Here is a 26,138-nt window from a genome sequence, read left to right as displayed (position 1 = left end):
AATACAGAGAGGGAGAGATATATATCTATTTAGTTATAGATATATATGCACACACACATACATCTATAACTAAATAGATATATAGTTATATATTTATACACACACACACACACACACACACACACACACACACACACACACACATACATCTACATATTTAGCTACATGTCCTGTAATGTTGAATGGTATTGCTGGATTCTATATTTGTGGAAGCATCAGTGTTATGTATATCTGCGGTGGCTTAGTGGTAAATCACATTGGCTATGGTGTGCATGCTCCTGGGTTCGAGCCTTGCAGGGACTGTTTAATTTGTTGCTGGCCAGAACTAGGCTCATTGGATACAGAGAGGTAGAAGCACTTTATGCAGTTGTCAGCGGGTTTGCCCGACAGTAAGCACTGCTAAATTCTGGTGACATCTGCTTACACATGGTTAGCCTCACTATTGCTTACTCTGTGTAAGCACTGCTTACCGTCATGCAAACAGACTTCAACCTGCTTACATGTGCTTATTTATCCTTCCTACTGCTATATTTTAGACAGTAATAGTCTACTGGTTCTTGGGGAGGTGGTGGATTTGGCAAGTGTATGTGGTAATCATTCATTACACAGCTTACTAATCCAGTTCACACATATGTTATTTATTAGGTTATACAATTAAATATATTGATCATAACAGTGATTTGACATGGAAATGGAATGTACTGCAGTGGGACTTGAACCTGGATTGACTGCTCATGAGGCGAACACTCTGCCAACTACAGTATTGCTGTACTGCTTCATTTGCACATATCCTGCTTTTTATCCTCCTTTTGCTATTTCAGCTACATTAACCGTAGCTAAGTGATGGGCACACCCATGTAACTATGATTAGCTTTAATCAGATTTTTAAAAGAAATAAAAGGATTTCTTCTTTTAATTTATATATCCTGTTGCTGTTGTACACATGGGGGTCTGTTGGTGGGAATATGAGGTCACCTATGAGTGATCTCACTCATTTCTTAACAGCTTCTGCTGTTCTACATTGCAGGGGCATGTTTATTCTGAGAGCTCTGCTCTCTGACACATCCCCTGCAGTTGTACACACTCTGTGTAAGCCTAGGTGCTCAGCCACTGCACCTTCATTACTATGCATGGCGTGCTGCCGTCCTGCTCCTAAACAGGCGCCTCTGTGCAAGAATAAGCTAGTCCTGCATGGGAGGTTAGTGAATCAGGGGGATATCTCCAAAGGCAGCCACTAACATATGTTGCTCTGCTAATTTTGATCCTACTTGTATCATCGTAAAACAAGTGAAGCACCTATACTCCAGAAAATGCTGGCTTTCAGAACTGATGAGTGCCATAGCTATTTGTGCAAACTATGTATATTTCTGTCTTCTTTGTGGAGTTTTTTTTTTAAATAACTTTTTAATGAATATTTTCTCACACATAAAATGCAAGTAGAGAAATAAACAAGCTGTAACTGTGGTACAGTTGAATGTTACAGAATGTTTAACATGAGGAAGTTATTCAATAGATAATACACACTTTGCTAAATAACATTCAAAAGAACTAGGAATACAGTATTGGATAAACACAAGGAAATTGTTATGTTGTATGTTAGCCATGGTAATATTATTTTAACATTTCACTTGTACATTATAGTGACAAATGAGAGCAAATTTAGAAGTGTAATACCAACCTACACAAGATATCAATCTACTCTACTAAACCTTATATACACATTTACAAAAATTGTCGCCTTAGTTAATGATGTTACTACTCCCAGCTAAGAGATGTGTTTACTATCTTTGTTTTATTAGCATTTGTCTTGCAATTTATGATAATATATCAATTAATGTTTTGCAGTAATTCTGATAATATATTTGGTTTTTCTGACTTTTTGTATAAAGCGTCTTAGCCAATATATGTTTTTTGGCATTGCGTTTGTATTCTGACCAGGTTAGTCTTGATATGTCTATCCAGTTCTTTGCTTTGTAAGATTTTAATAGGGTGCATAGTGTTGTTATTATTATGTGATTAAATAAATTATTATTCTTGCTTTTGAATATATGCAGTATTGATGTCTTCCATGACAAAGTGAATTTTGAATAGCCTGATTTCTCTAAGAGTAATCTTAGTGAGCACCAGAGTTTATAAACTGTTTTGCAGTCCCAGAAGATGCTTCTTTGTGGAGTTTGCATGTCTTTCCTGTGTTTGCATGGGTTTTCTCTGAGTGGTTTGGTATCCTAACACATAAATAAGGCATGTAGAAGGTAGACTGGACCCTCTAAATTGCTTGTAGGTGTGAGTGTGTGTATGTATGTGTGTTAGCTAGTCACCTGACAATGTAAACATTGGCTCTAGATTATTGTCACTATTGAAGTGACACCCAAACCACAAAAATGGGAAAAAAGGTTGTAGATGGATGGGATGGATGCATATTTCTGGAATCACTCCACCATGTTTAATGTAGTCATTTGCATGGCTGTTATTAGCATAATGGCACTCATTTGCATACCATTATGCAATCATTTTCATAACATGCATGCTGTGCTGTTTCTTCTGTAGTGTAGTCACTGTACTTGTGTGTCTGAATTGCTCCATCACTGTGTCACCTCTCACCTTGCTATTTCATGTGGTTATCTGCAGTAGTTATTTCTGAATACCCCTAGTACAACATCAGGTGGAACTTTACGATGTTGAACAAAACTGGCAATAATAGTTCCAATGTAACTTGTATATTTCTTGAAATACTGAATGATATTTTTACTGTTAATTATGCAAATGGATACCACTCCTTATTCTTCTGTAGCTATCTCAGTAAATAAGTACTTAGAAAGGAGTTTCAAGGAATTTCTTTCTATCATGAGAAACATGGTTCAACAAATGTGTTGCAGACATTTTAGGTCTAGGTTGCACATTTTCTGAGATAGGGAAAGTTATTTGTGAAAATTTAAATAAAAATAGATTTCTGCAGTTTTTGCTTTTTAACATTTTGCACTAGTGATATAAAGACTGAATGTACTAATTGTTATCACTATATAGTTTTTTTTCTGAGAACATTGCTGTTCTACTTTTTAATAGCATTTACATTTAACAAGGTATTTATGTTTATTTAGTTTATTCATTTTAACTTAATTTTCAAAAAATATGCAGGAATCTAAGCATGTATGGAGGATGCTAGAGGTGTGACATTCCAGAACTGCAGAACGTGAATGAGGTAAACATTGTTGATCGCTTTCACTAGATTGAATTTAATGATGATGTCATCTTGTTCGAACATTTATTTTGTAAACATAAATTAGTTGTGAAGTTTCATGATGCTGTATTTAGTGAGCTTAATGCCCAATTCTGATGAAATCCCTATGGAAGGAAAGAAAGCTCTCAATCTAACTTTTTGTATTTGTTGAATAAATTGATCGTGAGTGAACGTATCCAAAGCGGTGCCTGCTTGTTATTATTGGTGGACATTGACACTGCTGGGCTCATTCTTGGTTTATTTATTTTGTAAACATAAATTAGTTGTGAAGTTTCATGATGCTGTATTTAGTGAGCTTAATGCCCAAGTTCTTTATATTTCAGCATTTTAGATTGGTAGTTTTTCTGACTTCAGTGACAATCATGTACCAGAGTCAAAATTAAACATAGTCTACCCCTTTCCATACCCTGATTTTTTTAATGATGGTGTCATGTTGTGATTTGACAATTTTTTTATCTTCTTAAATTGTTCCCTTTCCCAAGTGTCATGACTTTAATTTTAGTGATCTTAAATACTCAAGCCTTATTACTGTACAAGAAGTATTTTGGCAGACAACCTTCAAGAATTCCATTTTAGAAGAGGTATATATTGCCAGATTCCTAAAGACCTGCTCTCAGTGTAAATGGCTTACTCTAGTCTAAGGCCTGTAGATAAAGCATACTTACACTGAAGTAAGTACATTGACAGCAAGTTTTTTAGAATCAGGACCACAGGCTAAACTTTTCTGACTTTAACTGATATACACTGATTTAATGTTAAATACCATCTGCCTTTTTCCCTGGATCATTACTGACTGTCATTATGATGTAACTATTTTTGATGATTTACATTATATCTTCTTTGCCATGTTTCATTATGCTTCACTTATTGACATTAATGCCATTTGTTGTTGAAGTAATGGTTGCAGTGTGCTGTCAGATTACTTTGTTATCCAAAACCAATTCTCTATTTTTATATCAAGAGAAGAATATTTCAAAAACTGGCATGTGGAAGTGACTGTTTGGTGGTTTAGGTTTCCATTCCACTTATGAGACAAACAGAATTGTATGCTGGAGAAATTGAATTTTGTGGCTGCAGTTACATTTCTTTGCCTTATGCAAGATCACTTCTAAGAATTAACTACTTACTTTTTTTCCAAGTATGTTTGCACAAGTGCACTTCAAGTGCATTTACTATGCCTTATGGTTGGATGATTTGTGATATTTTTGTGAATGAGTTGTTGAAAGTGCTTTTAGGTGTCATTATTCTTTTCACCTAAGATAGGAAGGTAGAAAATAGAATGAGGGCATTTTGAATACCTGAAAAAAATCATGCTATTGTCCATTCTCCTTAACTTTAGTTAAGTGGGCAGTACAGACTGTGAGACTGACAAGTACCATCCTACAGAGGCATGCAGTGGTACAGTAGTGGCAAACACCACTGTGCTGCAGGCACAGACTACATATACCTCAGACCACAGTGGACAAGACTAAAGTATAACAATACAGGCCTTCAGGGTGAACATAATGATGAGAAAAAAGAAACAGGGGCCTGAATAGAGGCAGCATTTATCCAATGCTTTTGTCATGTTTTGGGGACAATTGCGCTGGTTCCCTGAGAAGGGTGTGGACTGTTCTGTCTCATCTTTTTTTGTACTGTAATACAATCAGATATACTTTTGTCATTTGTGTATCAGCACTGTATAAGGAAGATGTGCTAGAATCTGCTCATTGTAGCAGCATATCAATATAAAATGCTCATTTATGGGATGACTGACTACCCAGTTTATGACATTCTGCATGGAAGGAATGAATCTACACATATGTTCCTTGTGATGTTCAATGTTGTGATTATTTATTGGATGTTTGTTCAGATCTTTTATTATTATAATTCAATATTTGATTGTTGTGAAATCCATTTTTCTGGCTTTCCTGTAATTATTCTGTTTTCTCCATAATACATTATTATATGTTTCCTATAATGATAAGTAATTAACAAACTTCTAAAAATCTATTTATCTGTTATTAATTTAGCTGCACAGATATACGTCCTATTTACTTTGGTATAGAACATGAATTTCTAAGAACAGTCTTGATTACTATGTTCATTTGTTTTATCATACTTCTAACATTTTGGGTATTATTGACTTTCTGTAATCTATTTCTTTCAGTGATCTTAATATGTGCATCCATCTCTATTAAATCAGGCAACTCTTCCCTTAGATAATTTTCTTCTAAACTATGGGCACATTTTTTATTCTCTGTTTCCTGCAGGCATTCTACAGAAAGTTCCCAAAACATCTTCCTGTGCGATACTCCCTTCAGGTTCATCCTGCGTCATCTTTTGTTCTTTCATATGGGAACTTACCGGCCTATCACTCTACAACACTGACTGCATCAGAGTTGCCTGTTCCTTCCCTTGCTGTGCAAATCCAACTGAAATTTTACACTGGTTTCCTACTGAAGGCTCCAGAGTATCTTCTTATGGCAACTGGTCAAATGCTTTCTTCTCCACTGATTTCTCCTTAATTTGGGGACTCATTGTTCTATTATGCTATGATGTTATCAGAATTAGATTTTCTATACTAAATCATTCACTTTGCAGGTGATTCATAACTTCGGTTTCTATTTCTTGAAATCCACCATTACCAATCCTCTTTTCTACTTCCCCCTTTGCTTTCTTATTCTTTTTTTGTATTGTAAAAATTTCCATATCTGGATGCCTTTGCCTGTATTTCTCTTCAAATATTTTTGGGTCTGCTTTTTTGAATTGATTAGTTTTGATTTCTCCTTTGCACAAATGTTGCACTGCATTAAATCTCTTTTTCTTTCTGATGACCATACCCGGCCTTAGGCATAGGCCAACTAGGCAGCCGCCTAGGGTGCAGATCTAGCAGGGGCACTTTTCCAGTAATCTGGAGGGTGTAGGGAGACCAGCATGGGAGCACAGAGTGATGTTGGGAGGGGGGGGTGCTGTGGAGACCTTTTACCTAGGGCACCAACTGAACAAAGGCCGTCCCTGCCCGTGACCATATTTCTTCTTCAGATGTCTCCTGCTCCTACTGTTTCTTCTTACCTGGGGACTCGTTCCATCATGCTGTGACATAACGTGTGTTAGACTTTCTACACTAAATCCTTTGCTTTATAGGTATTCTATAACTTCAGTTTCTACTTTACTAATTTTCTCTTTCTGCATTCCCCTTTGTGGTGATTTTTATTTATTTTTTTTTTTGTATTTTAATTTTTCCATATCTGGGTGCCTTTTTCTGTATTTTGCTTCAGATATCTTTGGAGCTGCTCTTTTTGTATTGATTAATTTGGCTTTCTCCTTTGCATAAATATTGCACCATATCTGTTCTCCCTTTCTATCTCACGCCCATATTTCATTTTTCTACCTTTCAAAAATCTCTAAGTTTCGCTATATATATTTTCACACTTTCTCGGTTGCTTCTTTTTCCAACTGGTCCAAGGTTTCTTGGTCTATATACTGTTTTTCATGAATCTGTTGTATTAATGAAGACAGTTTTGCATTTGAAGCTTTTGACAGCTTTTTTATGCAAATATTTTTCTTTCCTCTGATTTCTCTATTAATCTTTTTGTATATCTTCTGTCTTGAAACTCTGAGTTTCTTGGATAATAATAGCAATAAATATTTTTTTCTTATCCTAAATAGCCCACTCTTGTCACCTTTATGGCTCATTTCGGGCCTGTCATTTTTTGTGTTTTTTGTGGACTACTACTTTCTTCTACAACAGGGAGGCCATCCTGTGTCTTGGTACTGTATAAGAAAAATAATGTTAGTAGAAATTAAAGTTAGTTTATGGTACTCTTTGCAGAATATAAAATAATAATATATAATTAGATAGTGGTGTTGTTAGCTTCATTGTTTATGGTACTTTTTTAGAGAATGTAAATAAAGTATTCTTGTATTTTATATATATGTTGTTTGTCTTTCGGCTTTTTCCCGGTAAGGGGTCGCCACAGCGGAACTCCGGTCTGCTAATGATTGGCAGTAGATTTCTATGCAATGCCAAGGTGCCAGCTAGATGCCCAACCTTCAATGAAGGCACGCCCATTTACGCATGCATGTCTTTCAAACTCTTCCCAACCGCGGGGAGGACATGCAGACTCCACACAGAAGGCACTCCCAAGCCAAGCCAAGAATTGAACGGGCGAACCTCTTGCTGTGAGGTAACAACGCTACCACTGTACCACCGTGGAATATATATATATATATATATATATATATATATATATATATATATATATACACACATATATGTATATATATACATATGTATATATATATATATATATATATAAATATATATATATATATACACATATATGCATATATATATATATATATATATATATATATATATATATATATTTTTTTTTTTTTTTGCTTTTTATTGAAAAATCTGCTGCCAAAACATAGCGTCTAAGCACTATGAGCTGAGATATACCTTGCAACAAAAATGTATTTGGTGGAAAGATAATTTCAGTCATGCACTGTGAACCTGGCATGCTTTTAGTATAGTAGCCAGTTCTATGTGCCGATTATTTGTCACATAGTACTATAGTTTGTATTCTATACTAGTCTCTTAGGAGGGTGGGAAGTTGGCATGATAGTTAAGGAATTTAACTTACAGACACAAGGTGCAGCGTTTGATTCTCACATGGGTTAACTGGCTAGGCTTAAATGGCCCACAAGGGCAGTTAGCCTAGTACTAATCTATGAACCTATGCATGTTAATAGAGTGAGACCTATGTACCTCATAGCAAACAAACCTGCCATTCCATTCTACCAAAAGAACAAGGAAATGCTAATGAATTTTCCACTGTATCACTGGTCTCAGATTGGATCAATGACTAATATGTGACCTTTGATTTGTAACCGTTTAGTGCTTTTATAGCAAGCAAAATGTTTTATTTGCACACCATACAAATTGTTAATTAATGATAATATTCATTATGAACTTGTTAGGTTTAATTTTTTATTCATTTGAACCACCCCCTTAGGTCTGTCAAGGTATGGATTTAATATAGTAAGAATGTGAATATCGCAGATGCTACTTATGTCCAGCAAATATTTAGGCTTCTCCTAGATTCCCATGAAACATTCTGAAACCTGAATATATAAAGGAGCTTGATCTTTAAGCAGATAAAAAATTGCCACAAATCTAACCTCAGAACTTGTGATCCCCAGTTCTGTAGTGTCACTAACAATAAAATTAATTCTGTAGGCTTAAAATTTCTTGATACATTTGTGGCCAAGGAGATCATCTAGAAGCTCAGCTACATAACTCAGTACTGGTGTGAGACTAACAGTGTCCCTTCACCCCCCCATTAAGTATATTACTTCCATATCCAAAATAAAAATTTGTGATCACCAATCCAGTCATCCACAATGGTCTTAAATGTGGCCAGTGAAGTACTCTGCTTGACATGTAAGGGCAAGATATTGCCAAAATATGGGATATCTTGGGAGAGGTACCTGTCACATAATTTAATATTGTTAATGTGGGACTATAAGTTTAGGTAGAGCCATAGCCATCAATTCCAGCACCCTGTGCTATTTCCTGATCTGGGCCCCCTCAACATACAGGCAGGTTCCTGCCCTTTATACCACACACAAATTTGCTAGAGTGGTTCAGTCCTGACTGCACATGCAATGCCATCATTCAGTTCTGAATGCCAGTAATGCAGTTAAGACTGATCAGCATCTGAAAATTGTACCACCTAACACCTTGCACCTGTGCAACTGTCTCCTTCACCTCACCCTACCTGTGCCTCTAAGTTTAGAGTGACTGTGTTTGCTTTACTACAATTCTGTTTACATGAAAGAGTCCAACGAGTGCTGCGTCATTCATGGCATGGAAAGCTAAGTTGAGGTTACCCCTCAAAAACCTGTGCAGCATTGCGCAGGAAATGGAGGTTTTTGTTTTATCAATGTAGTTAAGATTAATTAGACCTGGTATTTTTCTGATGAAGAAATGTTGAGATCTTGCAAGCTGGTTTAGATGTTCAATGAGATACATTCCAAAGCAGGCTTTATGCTTAAAGATGGACATAATAAGGGAAATATAACATTGAACTATAACCTGGCTGGTTCTTGAGGAGGTACTGCAAAGAATACATTGTGCAAGGTAGAATGATATTTTGACCACAACACAGATGCGGTAGTCAAATGACTGTCTGTTATTGACAAAGGTGTCTAAGCCACTAATGACCATGCCAGATGCAAGTGATATAGCTGTCTGTATTGTATGTTGCAGTGATGCCAGATTTACCAAAAAATATGTGGCAAAACACACCAGAAACTGGTGAATGCAGCTTGATTAAGATACAAAATCAAACAAATGTAAAATCAAACTATGCAACCACACAAAGGATGGTATACAATTAAAATCAGATGTAAAATTTAATAGCAAATATAAAACTTGCAAGAAATCACAAATAAAACATGGTAAAAAAATATATGTATAAGAGCTCTAAGATAAGCGCTTTTGGCTTTATGCCTTCCTCAGATCTTTTAGAATATAAGAGATAGCTACACTTAAATAATTGCGAAGTGCTCTTATATCTTAAGACCCAATGAAGTTAGAATTTCATCTTCTTAGTTTCCGCCTCTTTAATAGGGGTTTTAAAGGAGCCATTCCATGCATTCCTGGTGTTTTGTCAGCCTGTAAGTCTGCGATCCATCTTAGTTCATTTATCTCAGTTCTATTAACTATATTGTCACCTCTTGGGCTCTTTTATAATGTCCAGCACCATAAAATGAAATGCATGGCCAGGATGAGCAAAGATATGCTGACTTAAGGTATTGGTTTTAATTATCTGTTAGGTGGTGTAAAATTCTATCCTTGAAGGGTCTGTTAGTTTTTCCAACATAGAAATGACTGCATATATTACAGCATGCCAAGTATATAACATTTTTGGTGTTATAATCTGCAAATGTGTCAAGCATATATTTTCTTTCAGTAGTTAAATGTATGAAGTGGTTACTAGAATCAACGTATGAACAGACTTTGCATCTTCTGCAATGAAATGTGCCTTTGCATGTTGCACTTAAGGTGGATCCTCTGTAGGCTTTCTCATGACATAATATCCATTTCAGATTCCTTCTGTTCAAACCAGGGTTTGCCAGCAACGATACTTTTGATATTCTCATCTGCTGTGAAAATCTTCCGATTGTTCCTTATAACTTGACACACCTGTTTTGCATTATTGCTATAAATCATTAAGCATCTTAATCCTCCAGCATAATCCTTAATCCATAATTGGAAGATTGAAATACAGGAGGATGTTTATTTATTTATTTACATTTGTTTACCAGGAAATTCCAACTGGGCACAGGTCCTTTTTCAGTGGAGGCCCAGGGAGAAAAGCTCCACAGAACAATAAATGAGCAGCAGAGCATGTGAAGAACAATTGAATATACATACAATAGCAAATAATACATACAGCAACAAACATTAGTTATACGTACAATATAAAACATAGTAATGAACAGATATACCAATATCTAGCTAGAGGCTAAGAGTAAAGATAGGATGTATATACTGATAGTACTAATCTCAAACAGATACTGTTCTAAACTCATATACCTAAATCTTATATACAAATATTGCACTAAACTCAAACAGATATAAAGCAGATGCTCCACACAAAGGTGGAAAAAGCTAGGAGGGTTAATGCGAAGGAAGGGGAAGATAGAGGAGTAAGAGAGGAGACTGAGTGAGCAGTATGCATGGTAGTAAGAGGAAGCTAGGTGTTATACAATACAAAATAATTTCCTATTTTTGCTAAAGCATATACGTAAGTTAAGTTGAAAATAGGGATGCTTATGGAGCCTACATTGTTAAAGTGATTTTGTAGGCTGTTTATGTTGACTCTTTTTTACAAGACAGATTGTTTTTTGCCATTCATTGAGTAAAGAACTGTGTGTAACAGTTTTCTTTGCAAATATGTTCTTTTTTCAGTGAAATACATGAAAGAAGTGTCTGCATATTTCAAGAATCCATCTGCAAGTTCTCCAATTAGTTGGGACTCTCCAGTTACTTCCCATAAAACAGCCTCCCCTGTTCCATCTGCTGGTGATAGGAAAGAAGGAAAGAGTATTCCCCTGAAAATGTGCTATGTATCAAGAAAAGCTGTTCCTTCTGATCCTGAAAATAGGTAACATTTTAAGAAAATGTGAACTTTAAAACCCTGTTATTTTATGCTTGTTTATGGTATTCCACCAATGTGTTAACACCAAACATAATCATAAGTTGATAATATATTTTCACAGTAGATCAATCTGTTTTATTTATATTATTTTGTTTGCATTTGTTTATGAAGAAAGAATGATTGGGTTGAAAACCCTTGTAAAATAATCAGTGAACAGTTAAATACATGAACATGTAAATATAAGATACAGAGACATAATAGTACTTTGTACAATGCTTGTCCATAATGTCAGGAACATTTTACTTGAAAGGAAGGAGGGTCCTTTATGATTACATAGGGAAAAGGAAATTTCGATGGATTGGGGGCTGTCAGAGATAAATATTTATAGATTAATCTATAATCTATAAATATTTATCGAGGGGAGAAGTACAGTGATAAGGCATTATTGCTCACATAAAGAAGATGTAACTTTCACTTTAATTATACCTCCCTCAGCAACAAGTTTTCAGTTTTCTTTTCTAGAGTGCAGACTAAATACCTGCAGCAACTGGAGAGGCCGCAAACGTACCTCACAAAGAGGATCCTAGGCCTTAAACATTTGTCCTATATGGACAGACTAAAAAAACTCCACCAATTCGCTGTCTCATATCACCTGCTTAGAGGTGATCTCTGCCTGACTTACAAAGCCATGTCTGACCCAGCTCTGTTAGAAATGCTACATCTGAAGAAATCCCAATCCCTCTGCACCACATGCTCCAGAGACCTCAACCTCATTACCACAATCAACAGAACATGCTGGAGGGACAGGATCATAACCCAGAAACTGTCCATGCTATGGAGTAGACTTTCCCATACATGTCAAGCAGAGCACCTCACTGGCCCTCTTCAAGGGAAATCTTGATGAGTGGATGGGAAATAGGAAATTCACCCCGGTGATCACTCCAGTGGCTTTATTCAACAGAGGCACTAGGAACTAAGGTTGGGTGGCACAATGCCAGGGTAATCCTATGGGCTAGGCTTGTAAAGGCTCCTGGGCCATTAGCCTAGTACACACCTATGAACCTATGATCTTCAGCTGACAGGAATATCAGACAAGAGTTTTAGCAAAACAGAGCAGGAAGAGTAAGTGTCTGAAGTGAAAGACAATATCGTCAAGCTTAGCTTTAGGTTTCTTCTTTATTACATTGCAGCTTGTGCAAAAACAGTTCAGCATTTAATACTTTTTAGTATGGCATCTGCATTTTGTTTACTACTGCAAATGTTTTTGACTTTAACATGTAGTAAAACAAATGTCCCAGCAGCTGGGAGAATCTCTAAGTTAATATCTATATTTTTAGTTACTGTTTATTTCCTGATTTTTATTTTAGTCCTTAATGTATGCCCTGGATCCTTGTGTGTGTGTGTGTGTGTGTGTGTGTGTGTGTGTGTGTGTGTGTGTGTGTGTGTGTGTGTGTGTGTGTGTGTGTGTGTGTGTTTGTTTGTGAGTGTGTGAAAATACCTACCTCTCAGAAAGAGGAGAATTTTTTTTATTTTCAGAATAGAAGGCTTTCATATTCTAGACCCATTTTTAATCCAACAGAACAGTTTTGTATGTAGGTGTCTCAATGTGTGGGTGTATAGGTTCATATGTGTGTGTTTTTATGTGTGTGTGTGTGTGTGTGTGTGTGTGTGTGTGTGCGCGAGTGTGTATGCACGCGTGTTTGTGTGTTCGCATGTATCTGCTTATATGTGCAGCTTTACACCCACTAGTTCTGTCAGGTCTAGAATATGAAAGCCTTTTATTCTGAAAAAAAATGGTTTGGTTCTTGTTTGCACACATTCTGTGAATTATTTAATTTAATATCTTCTGCAATCTGCTTTTTCATTTCTGTACTATTTGTAATTAAGTAGCTCTCAATTTCTTAACTCAAGAAATGGGGCAGAGCCCAAAATAATGAAGGGCAAAGTACCAAAATCAGGGACAATTTTTTAAACATTACTATAATTCACCTAGAACATTTGCAAAACAACAGAATTTGCATCAACATGCATGTTCTTAAGAATAAGAAGTGTGAAACTCTATTGCCTGGCATTAACTGACTGTAATCTTCAGCAATTTACAGAAAATTAAGCATTTATTTTGAGGAAGAGGGCAAAAAATATAACACAAGATCTGTGACTTTATGCAAAATCAGGGACAGATGAGAGCTGAGCTGATTAGGCTAAATTAAAGTTTTTTTTCTGATCAGGAATTACAGAATTCCGAATTAAAACACACGATACTGCTGATTTTTGGTATTGCTTTCTACAGTTGAGTCTAAGAAGTGTCTTCTTTGATCCACATACGTCTGTCACAGCTCTGTAATCCATGGCTAGAATGACTTAAATGTAACCTGCTGTACAGTCATACCATAACATTTCTTCACTTTAACTACTTATGGGCAGCCTGTTGTGGATTCATAAATCTAGACTATCAAAGAGGCTTGGTTTACTTTCTATGGAGTTTTATCCATCTGATTGTTGAGTTCTTGTGATTCTAATAAAACATGCATGTTACAAATACTGAATCCTACACAATTGCTTTTTATAAGCACTTACATGAGTGCATGGATCATGCTATACCAAACAGAACCAAGATGCTATCCTCCAAAAAAAGGAAGCCAATCTGGTGGTCCCCTGCCATAAACAAACTGTACAACAGAAGGAAGAAACTCTTGCAAAAGAGAGTAAAATCTCACGAGTGGAGGAGTTCCCTGGTCAGCCTCAGTAAGAAGCTGCGATCCCTGATAAAATCCTTCAAAGCTAACAAAATTGCCACTGATTCTAAAGACAACCACAAAGCATTCTATAGCTATGTCAAGAATCTCAATGGCAACACTCAGATCTGCTCTGAGTTACAGCACAATGGCACTAAATATACAGACCCAACTGATATTGCCAACATCCTGGCAGATAGGTTCAGTGCTAACTTTACCCCCCTCTCACCCCCTAAAGAGCCCATCTCTATACCGGAAGAATGCAAAGTTCCTGTAATCACGGCTGCACAGGTAAAAACTACACTCTCCAAAGCCAAGAACACAGCCTCCATGGGACCAGACAACATCCCAGGCTGCTTTCTACATGAACTACAGAACAAACTGGCACCCCACCTAAGTACCATGTTCAATCATAGCCTCACCTCAGGCTTTGTACCTGCTGAATGGCGCACAGCAACGGTTATCCCACTCCACAAGGGGGGAACCACCACGGACCCTGGGAACTACCGTCCCATTAGCCTGACGAGCTTGGTCTGCAAGGCCATGGAACGTATCATCATGGAACTTATAAACAAAGACATTGGTAATCTCCAAACTCTGGATCCCACCCACTTCGGGTTTGTAAAAGGCAGCTCATGTCTCCTCAACCTGATAGACTTCTTTGAAGCAGTCACCAAAGCCGTAGACAAGGGTAAGGTGGTTCACACAACCTATCTAGATCTTGCCAAGGCTTTCGACACCATCCCCCACTCTGGAATTATAGATAAACTCACTAAACTAGGTATAAATCCCTATGTCACAAGATGGGTTGCCAACTGGCTCACTGACAGAACCCACACTGTGAAAGTAGCAGACTCCAAATCCGAATTCAGATCAGTGACAAGTGGAGTACCACAGGGTTCAGTCCTGGGTCCTCTCCTGTTTGGTATCTACTTCTCTGAAGTACAGGCTAATGCAGAAGGTCTTTGGCTAATGAAGTTCGCACATGACTGCAAACTAGGTGCCATAATCAAAACTCCTAAAGATGTGGACATCCTACAAAAGGGCCTCACTGAGACAGATGCCTGGTGTCAAAGCCATGGCCTCAAGCTCAATGTCAAAGAGTGCATTGTCATTCCCTTTGGTAAAAACTCTGTACCCATGAACTACAACATAGCCGGTAGTATACTAAACACCGAAAGTGTGATAAGAGACCTTGGGACACAGGTGGACAGTAGTCTCTCCTTTGATAATCACATCGCCACAGTAGTCAGGAAATCCTTCTACGTGGCACACCTCATCACAAAAGGTTTCTCATCCAGAAAAAAAGAGGTCATTGTTCCCCTCCACTCATCACTCATTAAACCCATTATAGAGTACAATGTCCCTTTTGGTATGTACCTCCCAAGACATCTACAACAACTGGAAAGGCCACAGAAATACCTCACAAAGAGGATTACTGGCCTCAAACAGATGCCTTATGCAGACCGTCTCAAAAAACTCCAGCTTTACTCCGTCGCATATCGCCTACTCAGAGGTGATCTCTGCCTAACATACAAAGCTATGTCAAACCCAGAGCTGTTGGACATGCTCCACTTAAAGAAATCCCAATCCCTCCCAGCTACATGCTCTAGGGACCTAAACCTTGTCACCACAATAAACAGAACAGGCCGGAAGGATAGATTCCTGTCCCAGAGACTTCCCATACTCTGGAATAAACTACCTATCTATATCAAACAGAGCTCCTCATTAGCACTCTTCAAGAAAAATCTTGATGACTGGATGGGAAATAGGAAATTCACCCCGGGGATCACCTCTGTGGCTCTGCTCGACATTGACACAGGAAAATAATTTTCTTGGGTGGCAAAAGCCAGGGTACCTTTTTGGCTGGGCTTGTATAGGCTCCAGGGCCAATAACCTAGTACCTACCTATGAACCTATGAACCTATTACAAGAAACCCCTTGTAGAATAAGAAAATCTGTAAGCTGTATTGGAAACCATCATCACTGAAAAATCTGTGAATAATTCCTCTTGATGAAATCTAAAGAACATCTTAACAGTGACACAATTTTGTTTGTTTTACATTTGTTAACCGGGGTGTCCAGCTGGGCCCAAGGCCCTTTTTCAGCCGAGGCTCAGGGAGAAAAGCTCCACACAGAAAGACAATTACAGATACATTTAGGTGTTTAAACAGCATCGCAATACATTGCAACTTTAAAAGAGACATTTTTTTTACAGTGGTATGAACACAGCACAATGCAGTGGAAGTAAAGCACTCATAATTTCGAGAATAGTTAATACATGTCATGGTATTCAGTTGTGGTTTGAAACACAACGCAATATGTACATAGTACATTAGATTAATTTGCAGAAGTATGAAGACAGACCAATAGTGGAACACAAACTGTCATTAGTAATATAAATCATTACATAGTTTCATGGTAACTCTTTGTAATTAGAACAGTGGTAGCACTATTTAATGTCTTGGTTTTAAAGTATTAAGTATCTAACTTAATGCGGTCAGTGAGAGTAAAGCAAAATGGGTATGGTATATATGCCTTGACAGGTTGCTCTAACCTGGGGAGCAGTCATAGCAGCATACAAAGCCTTTAGAGTGGCAATATATGTGTTTGGAAGTCTTATATGAAAAGACATTTGCACGTATTCAAAAGGCAATAGGTATGCTTTCTTTACTAACATAAAAATGTACAGCATAATTCTAGACTGCTTATAAGATTAGTTTATAATGATTCATAATGATAAGACAGTTAAAGTATAGAAATGCTTTAAAAAACCTTTGCCGGTACCAGTACTTCTTGCAACTGTGAGAAGTGCTATAATAATGACACGTGAGGCGCTGCACACTGTACTTACTGAAGATCTGGTTGTTAAGACACTCTTACTCAATACTTTCCTAGGTTTGGATTGTACTTGAGGGTTTTTGTTAGTAAGTTAGGTACAATTTGCTTTACTTTCCTATCAGCACACTTCCAGCATTTATTATCATTTTTGTCCCAGGCATCTGGGGAAAATAAAGCCATAATTATTCCTATATTTAAATGAGGCAACTCAGAAGATCACAGAAGCTATCATTTCATCAGTTTTACTTATATTTTTTGAAAAATGTTTGAAAAGATAGTGTTGTCAGTTCTTGCATCACCCCATATTGAAAGCTTAGACTTTAATCCATCATGGCCTCATTTTGGAAAGTGTTTTATGTCTGGCCTAATTCGACTGAATAACAACATTGTTGATACACTTGAAATGAGTCTGTTTGGAGATGCCATTTTCCTAGACTTAAAGACACAATTTAACAATACTCCACATAGTAAAACAACTGCACAATCGAATGCATATGCCAATAAATAGAAAGGTTTGTTAATTGGCTTAGTGGGAAGTCATTTAATGTCCAAATAAGAGGTTAAGTGATTCTAAAATGGTAAAATGTGATGTTTCCCAGGAATCAATGTTGGGCTTGTACTTAAAATTGTTATGATCTTGCTGACTGTTCATCTGTCATTATGGTGATACAAGTTCAATGTTGATACAAAAACAGCCCTTCAGATTTCTGGAGTCAATCACCAGAAAGTTTAAAAAGCACAGTTAATGGATTTAGTAATATGATGTTAAGATAACATGGATTTTAATGTTAAGATATGTGAGATTACATATTTATCAATGGAAAGCTATGAGTGCCCTTATGAAATAGAAACAATTTTATTAGTTCTGTTGATCACTATATGGACTTATGAATCCTTGTATATAAGGACTATTCCTTTGATGCCCATTTTTAAAACATCTACAAAAATGGTATATAGCACCCCAAAGTAATTATGTGATGTACTGTAAGTCCAGATCTCCAGAAGTCTTTAATTCCATCTGTATCACTGCAGTAACAATGAGACCAAATACAAAATATGTTTGTTCTTTCTGTATGTATTCTGTTTGCAATATTAAAAAATGGAATGAATCTAATAAATAACTATTTTATATAAATATATATAACTTGCAAGGTTGAAAATTCAAGAAACATGTTTAAATTTGCAAGTATTGAACTTATTTTTGGTATTATACAGGTTACTAAAGGGAATTTCACGAAAGCATTTACTAGTTTCCAATGTAATACCTGGGAGGAATGTTTGAACTTGACATCAGCTAGACACAGTTTTCATGTGGGTAATAACCTGTTCTTATTTATTGATAGAACAGCCAGTTAAAAGCAAAGCTGTCCTTAAAAGAGTTGAGGCTCTGTGTAGAGATCACAGTGCAGTATCAGTACTGCACTTTAAGAATAGACTAGATAACTGTTCTGGATTTTTTAAGTTTATGCTACTTTCAGTCTAGTCACAGATTTCTTTATGGCATCACTTACGACTTGAGTGTGTAACTCTGAGCTTTGACCTGTATCAAAGAAATTGCAGTATATAATTTCCTATAATCAATATATTTGCTTATTCATAGTCTTTTTATCAAATCTGACATATGAATTATTTTGTAAATGTTGGTAAGCACTACTGCATATTCAATTTCAATATTAATAGATCTATCAAGAATGGATGTATTTATACTTTATGGCAGCATGTGTGTGTAAGAAGGCTTTGTGTAATGTGTTTTACTGTGATTTCTTAGATTACAGTAACTTATATTGTTTGAGATAGCAGTGTACACCAATGCATTTTTTTTACTTTATTCTATACTGGTGTGATTGTGAAACTGGTATACATAGGTTGAGGGAGCTGTGGGGTGTGGCCCCTGCAAAATAAAAATAAATAAATAAAAATAAGCTTGACTTATTCTTAGCTATCTTGATAGGACACAGGGATATCCAGTGAATGCTGTATGTTTTGTATCTGGAAAAGGCACTTATTGTTCCCCTTTATAAAGAAAGAGCTCCTGCTACATTAAATAGATTCAGACATATACCTTTCTTGCTTCACTTCTTGCTTCTGGAAGACAATACATTAATTCACAACTATTTAAATTTATAAAAAAGTACAACCTCATCTCAAATTCATAACATGCATTAATCCTTGACTGCAGCAATCAGTAACTGGTCTTTCTTGTATACTTCCAACAGCCTGCTTTCACTAATGCGCCAGTGTGATACAATAAGAACAAATTATTTACAACTTCTGCTGGACAATTAATAGAAATCCCTGAATGGGAGGGAGGTTGGCATAATGGGTAAGGTCTTTACCTCACATATACAAGGTAGAGGGTTTGATTCTGACCTTTGGTTATTGACTAGACTTGTAATAGTCTACAGCCAGATAACCTAGTATCTAAATAAATGCTAAATGTATAAACAAATACAACCTTATCTCAAATTCATAGCATGCTTTAATGCTTAACTATGGCTTATCTATGTACCTTAATATTTGGAACTGAGGGTTAAGGCTATGAGCTGTAGTGCCTGTGGTACGCAGTTTGATTCTCTCAGCCCTCATTTGCCTACTGTGTGACCTTGAGTGAGCCACTTAACCAGACATTGCTCCTGGGTCACCCCTGAAAACAGACTGTGTGCCCAGTGGGCTTACCTGGTTAACAAATGCGTATTATTGGATTGTGGATTAGCTTAATGGTTAAGGTGTTTATCTTACAGGCACAAGGTGCGTAGTTTGATTCTCACCTTTGGTCACAGGCTGGTTATTGACTAAATGTATATTGGTCTGCAGACTAATTGCCTAGTATTTACCTATGAACTTATGAATCCACTAAATTTTGACAAACTCTGGAACAAACTACTTTATACAGTAAGATATACCATTGAAAATAAGTACTTTGTGTCTTTGAAAAACAAAACATATATTAGCACAGTTGAATTGTCTAGTGTGAAAATAGCATCATATCACTTGACACCGAAATCTGTGTCCTGGCACCTTTATTGGTTGTGTACTAACTTGTAGATTATGTTTAAATATCTTGTTTTTAGTGATACAACTTTAGTCTGTATCATTTTTTATGTACAAAAAGGATTGTGGAGTCATCAGCACAGTGACCAAGTATTGCTTTTCAAACAAGTATGACCTAATAGTAATTGATTATAATAATCAAATCATCTTTGAACAAATAGTATAAAATCAAACTAAGGATGATAGTCTCTTAGGTCTCAAACTAACAATCCAAAACAGCTCTTGGTGTTAGTATGCTGGCTTTCCAAACTCAGTGTGTTGGCAATCATGGTCCCCTAGGACCAACAAGTGAAAGTGAAGAAGAAAAAGTCAGTTACGCTGGTAGGTTCTCTGTAAAGTTCCTGATCAGTGTGCAATAAAATTCTTGTATACCAACTCTTTCCCAAAAGATTCTATCTAAGAGATTAAAGTAAAATCACTGGACAATCCAAATGCTACTTAATGTTGTCTGGTTTATTGAGTTTCCTTATGAGCATTTTCATCCTGTAGTCTTCTTTAGAAAGGCTTTTAATGACTTAGATTACATTTACTTGCCCTGTGTAAATGCTTCTGAAAAGGGGGTGTGGTGGAGGACAGCTGTTGCCATGGGTGGTTAATTTGACTGACTCTGTAGAATGCCTGGTCCAGCCTAGCTCTCAGCCTAATTGGAGGGAAATGCTACTCTTAAATTTAACAAACACCTAGGATCACTATGGTCTCCCAACCCAGATATACAACACTCTAATTAATGCAGAATATCAACTCAAGCGTGTTCATACTTGGAACACCAACAGTTTATATGGAACATTGTACTGAATTCAAGTGCAACTACTATCTAGATAATGGAATTGGCTCACATTGCATTATAGTCTGTATTTTAGGCATGAGTGATTGAAATTGCTATTAATGCCATACCGTACTGTAAGACTGAGTAATTTTGTCCTAGAAGTTGTATCAATCTTTTAATTTTTACTGTTTAATTTTATTCTGTTGTTACTCTTTCATATCTATTTAATAATGCACTAAAATGATGTTGATGGTGCAATGCCTTATTTATGTTTTATTTTATAACAAACCACAGTACTCTGTTAGTCTTATGCTTTGACAGAATACTGTAAAAGCCTGAGTCGTGCTGGATAAGGGTCAAAATACCAGTCTACTTACAGAGTTATCCAATAGAAAGTAAATAAATAAACTTTGGGGAAACACCAGAGGTAGCACATAATAAAAACATTTTATCTTTCCAATTCACAAGCCCACTCAGCTTTTACAACAAACAAAACAACCACTTTTGGATTTTATTTTTCTGCAGAATAAATATTTATAGTCCAAACAGCCTTTTAGTAATGGGTTGACCCCACAAACATCCAGGCTGTAGGCCTTGCTGGGGCTTTAGTTCCAGCTCCATGAATACCCTGAACAGACTGTCAAGTACAACACCTTCATTGCTTTCAGCTGAGCTCCAGCTCAGTCTTTCTTGAGTGTTCAGGTGAGAAGTTACATTCTCAATGTCCTTGTAACTGCAGCCCTCTTTTTTATATACACCGGGTTAACATTCACTGACTAACACAACCAATTTCCTAACAAAAAGGCTGTAAAAATTATACAGTTCACTTAAAAGCATATGCCGCCATTTTCCCATACACAAGACACTGCAAACACTTGGCATATACCTCGTTTGTTTCATATATAACATGTTATTTGTAATTTTGTGTATGTATGTATGTATATCTATCTATATATCTATCTATCTATCTATATATATATATATATATATATATATATATATATATATATATATATATATATATATATATGAGTCCTTAATATAACCGAGTAATCATAATGTTGATGGATGCATAATTGAGAGCATATGATCGTCAGTGCTGAAGACTGAGTGTGCAAAACATCACAATTGCCATAGCTGGGACAGGCAGAGGGTTGATATACTGCTAGTTCATAGCAGTGAAGAAAAAGTGGATGATTGTCAGTCCTAGTGTACTGGAAGTCATTGTTGGAATGATATCTAATCATGTGCCCAAACTGATTTCCTATTGTAAGTATTTTTGTGTTGTTCATCATTTCCAGTGTGATATCTAACTGTGTGCCAGTAATGACTCTGTTGTTGTGGGAGATTACTTCCTTCTATAAGTTGGTACAGTACATATATAGTGCTGGGTATGTGGGTGCAGTGGGGGTGTCCCACAGCAAAAATACATATGCAATATTGTTTTCTATAAGGATCTGTATGTTTCTTTGTGGCATTTGCATATGGGCTTTGGAGACTGCTGAGAAAGTAATTATTTCATTGTTTAACTGCTGTTACAGTATTTTAAACTACTGATGTTTGCGTATTTCAAAGTAATTGTGCAAATATTTTTATGTTGACTTATTTATATCAGATTTTATTATGTATATCCATCTCTCTCTGTCTCTCTATATAAATATATTGTTGCATGACTTTTTATTTAAATTGAACTTAACAAAATCAGCAAAACTCAAAGTAAAATAAAAAAAAAAAAAAAAAAAAAAACAGAACAAATGTTTCTTTCCTCAGTGTAAATGAATTATTTGATCACCGGTATGAGTTTCCTTAAAGATGTATAAGCAATATTTCAGATTCCTTTATCACAGGGTGCTGGATTGTGTGAGCTGGAGGTGCACTGCTGGGTTTTTCCCTTTACCACCATAGTAATGTGACCACGGAGTTATTATATGCACTATTATATCTAAGTTATGAGGGTATAGAAGGTATGGTAGGAGCTTAACTCCTTGCAAAAAAAACATTTCTATTTATTACTTTTTTGTGAAGTTTGCTGGTTTAGATAAGTTGAGTTCTGATAAGTTAAATTTAGATATAAAGTCATGTGTCATACTGCTAGATATGTTTTATGTATTTTTATACACACACTCACACACACACACACACACACACACACACACACACACACACACACACACATATATATGTGTGTGGCTGTGTTGGTCATCTCACAGCTTAGCAGCTCACAAGTGATCATTGTTTATTTTACTGAATCCCACCTTAGCAAATATTACACATTGATAAATTACATAGGAGAGATGGGATTTGTCACCTCTGCAGGACCTACATTAGGGCTTAAAAGGGAGTTACAGTAGATTAAATTCAATAAAAAATGATAATTTTTGAGTTGACAATGTGTGTGTGTTAGACTAAGAATGACAAAGTCGTATATAGTTTTATATAAAAACATACACATCCTTAAAAAATAGTACTACCTATGTTAATATTGACATTAAAATGGCAATAAATGGATTAGATCATATACAAGTGCTAAATTAATTCTTTGATGTTTTGTTTTTTCAGTTTCATGTATGAACTAGGGTGGGGATGCACATGTACTTATTTCCTGATTATGCTCTTTAGCCTGAATAGGGCTGTAATATGACCCTGTTAGATTAAAGCTGATAAAGATCACAAGCAACGTAAGCACTAGGGGGATCGGCAGCCCAGAGTGACTGATCTAAATGTGGGATGGTTTTCTCTTTCAGGGAGTTTTATAAATACTGTCAGAAAAACATACTTTAACTCTCAAACTTTTTGGCTGAAAAATGTTGTGGAGTCCCAGTAATAAAAGCAGAATAAAGGCTCAAAATTAGGAACATGTTTTAAATCTTGTAATTCAGTTAAAAAGTTAATAGAATAACATCTTTTGTATCAACATGCATTTTTGGATAATAAGCATAACAATCTGGATTTATTGACTGGAATCCCGAGTGATTTGCTAACAAATCAAACCTTTTATAAAGGACAGAGCAAAATTATAAGGCAAAATCAGGAAAGATCATTGAAATCAGGGAAAGTGACAGGTATGCTTTACTCCACGATGAGGTAAATAAAAATGATTTAACCCTGCTACTATCTGGTAATGCTAAATGGCAGTCGCTGGCATGGTGTGGCAGTACCAGTGTTGGACACTGTGTTGCTATTTGCTGAAATAAGTACAAATCTAGTATTGCTATGGCTTGTGTGTGTATATATACACACACTCTCACACACACACACACACATTATATATATATATATATATATATATATATATATATATATATAAAATATCACAGATTTTTTTGTCTATGCACCCACCCAATAATGCCAAAACACATGCATTATTCTTTTGGGTATCAATAAAATGCAGCTAACACATAATTACATTTTAAAAGTAAGGCATAAAATATATCACAGAACATTCAGACACTTACATCTTCTAGAAGTCTAGTGGCCCCCACTCCCCAGACTGTACAAATGGATTCAGCAAGGCTGCCTTAATTATCCTTGACTGTGTGGGGCCCCACAAAAGCTGTTGCTGGCTGGAGAAAAATGAGAAAAAATGCATTAATTTTCTAATTACACTCTTTATCCTGAACAGGGCTGAGATGTAACCATTAGGATAAAGCCAATAATGACCTCTGCTGTCAACTGTATCCATTCTAAAACCAGCCCTACTGTGATGTGTGTGTACAAAAAGTTGCTATAGGCTATGTGTGTGGGGGGGAGTGGTTGTGTGGTTATTACTTCTGTAATTTTTATCACAGTCAAACCTTAGAGGTGTGCACAGAAGGTCATTATAACTTGAGTTTGGGCTGGGACCTCAGAAGTGTACAAAGAAGGTTACTATAGTTTGTGTAGGGGCAGTGTACTGTCTAGCAGCAAAGTAGAATACAGTACTGTAATCATTATTTTCACCCTTTCCTCACAGTCATACATTAGGCACATATACAAGCAGCTGCCTTAGGGGGTTACAGGGGAAGAGTGAGGAGGCATGCTATTTATATGTATGTCAGCAGTCAATTGAAATACATAACTGTGGCAGTTTGAGCCATTGCCTTCATCACAGTCTACCACCAGAGGGATGCATAGGCAGTGAGTGTCTTTTTTTCGGGGGGGCAGTGAGGCAGGCAATATTCCCAGACAGGACCTGAAGCTATATAGCCTCACAATTGTCTTGTTAGTTTATTGTGAGGTATACTTTGTCAGCCTTGACATTAAGCCTTGACACAGCATAGGTCATCCTTGAAAGAAAAAAAAAAAAAAATAAGACTGATTTTTGTTTAGGCTACCATTGGATTGAAAGGTTGGGAAACTGCTCTAAAATGCACCCCAAATCATCTATAACCCCTATGGCTTCTGGTGGCACTAGCTTAATTCAGTTAGTTCCTAAATTATTACTGTGCTGTCTTGGTCAGGAAAGGTGTGCTGAAAGGATGTAAGAAAAACTAAAGCTGAGCAGCAACACTGAATCTCTTTCCTTAATCATTATTTCTGTTCAAGCAATCATTTGATGAAAAGGCTGTGTAAAAATAAAAAAGACTGTAAAATGTACATCAGAGCATATAGAAAGTTGAAGAGTAAAGCAACATGTGAGAAAAGGAAGAAAAAGGTAATATGCATGGTATGGGGAACCCAGGATGGGGAGAAACAGATGGGAGCAGTGGAGAATGTTGGGGGGGGGGGTTGAAACATTAGGAAGTGCCTAGGGTGCCATTTCACCTAAGTCCAGCCCTGTTCACAGAGTTGTAATGTATCAATGTTCCAACTAAATGCAAGTAACTGTGACTGTCCCTTTGTGAGATGGGCCAACTTAGTGTGGTATACAGGCCTGTTGTAATGTAAGAGCATTGTAGCTACAGGTCAGTCTGTGTGTACTAATCCTAAAAGTCTGCAGTATGAAATAAAAGGTTGCTTAGGAGGGGTAGCAGTGACAGGGTGATGCTTAGACTGAAAGTGCCTAGGGTGACCCCAACTTGACATTTGCTGGGGGTGCCCAAAATGCTAACACCGGCCCTGATTATAATGACCCTTTGTGAATTACATTTTGGTAATCATATTGTTGCAATGCCCAGGTTACAAATGCTTTCAAATGCACAAAATATCCATAGCATACATTTTAATTTTGTGATATGTTACCAAACAGTAACTGGAGAAGCCCCAAACACAGCTGCAATTGGAATGACAGTATAATAATGTGTCAAATGGAGAGATTCATTATCACCTGAGTTAGGAAAGACTAGAACAATTTAACAACATGAACAACAAAGTGAAGCATGATCAATGTTTTTACAGATGCTCATTGTAGAGCAGAAACCTAGTATAGAAAT

The 26,138-nt window shown here is 36.5% G+C and overlaps 1 protein-coding gene across 1 annotated transcript in view; it reads left to right on the top strand.

Annotated features, from left to right (window-relative positions):
* Window positions 1-26,138, top strand: part of SNTA1 (syntrophin alpha 1) — an 807,345-nt gene that overhangs the window by 345,519 nt on the left and 435,688 nt on the right. The window contains exon 3 of the mRNA XM_044090261.1: window positions 11,205-11,400. Coding sequence (XP_043946196.1) covers window positions 11,205-11,400 — 196 coding nt within the window. The remainder of the gene's footprint in view (window positions 1-11,204; window positions 11,401-26,138) is intronic.

This window comes from Protopterus annectens, chromosome 12.part0 (genome assembly GCF_019279795.1).
Source record: "Protopterus annectens isolate FY-2018-M chromosome 12.part0, PAN1.0, whole genome shotgun sequence".
NCBI lineage: Eukaryota > Metazoa > Chordata > Ceratodontiformes > Protopteridae > Protopterus > Protopterus annectens.
This window is presented reverse-complemented; position numbering and strand designations above follow the sequence as displayed.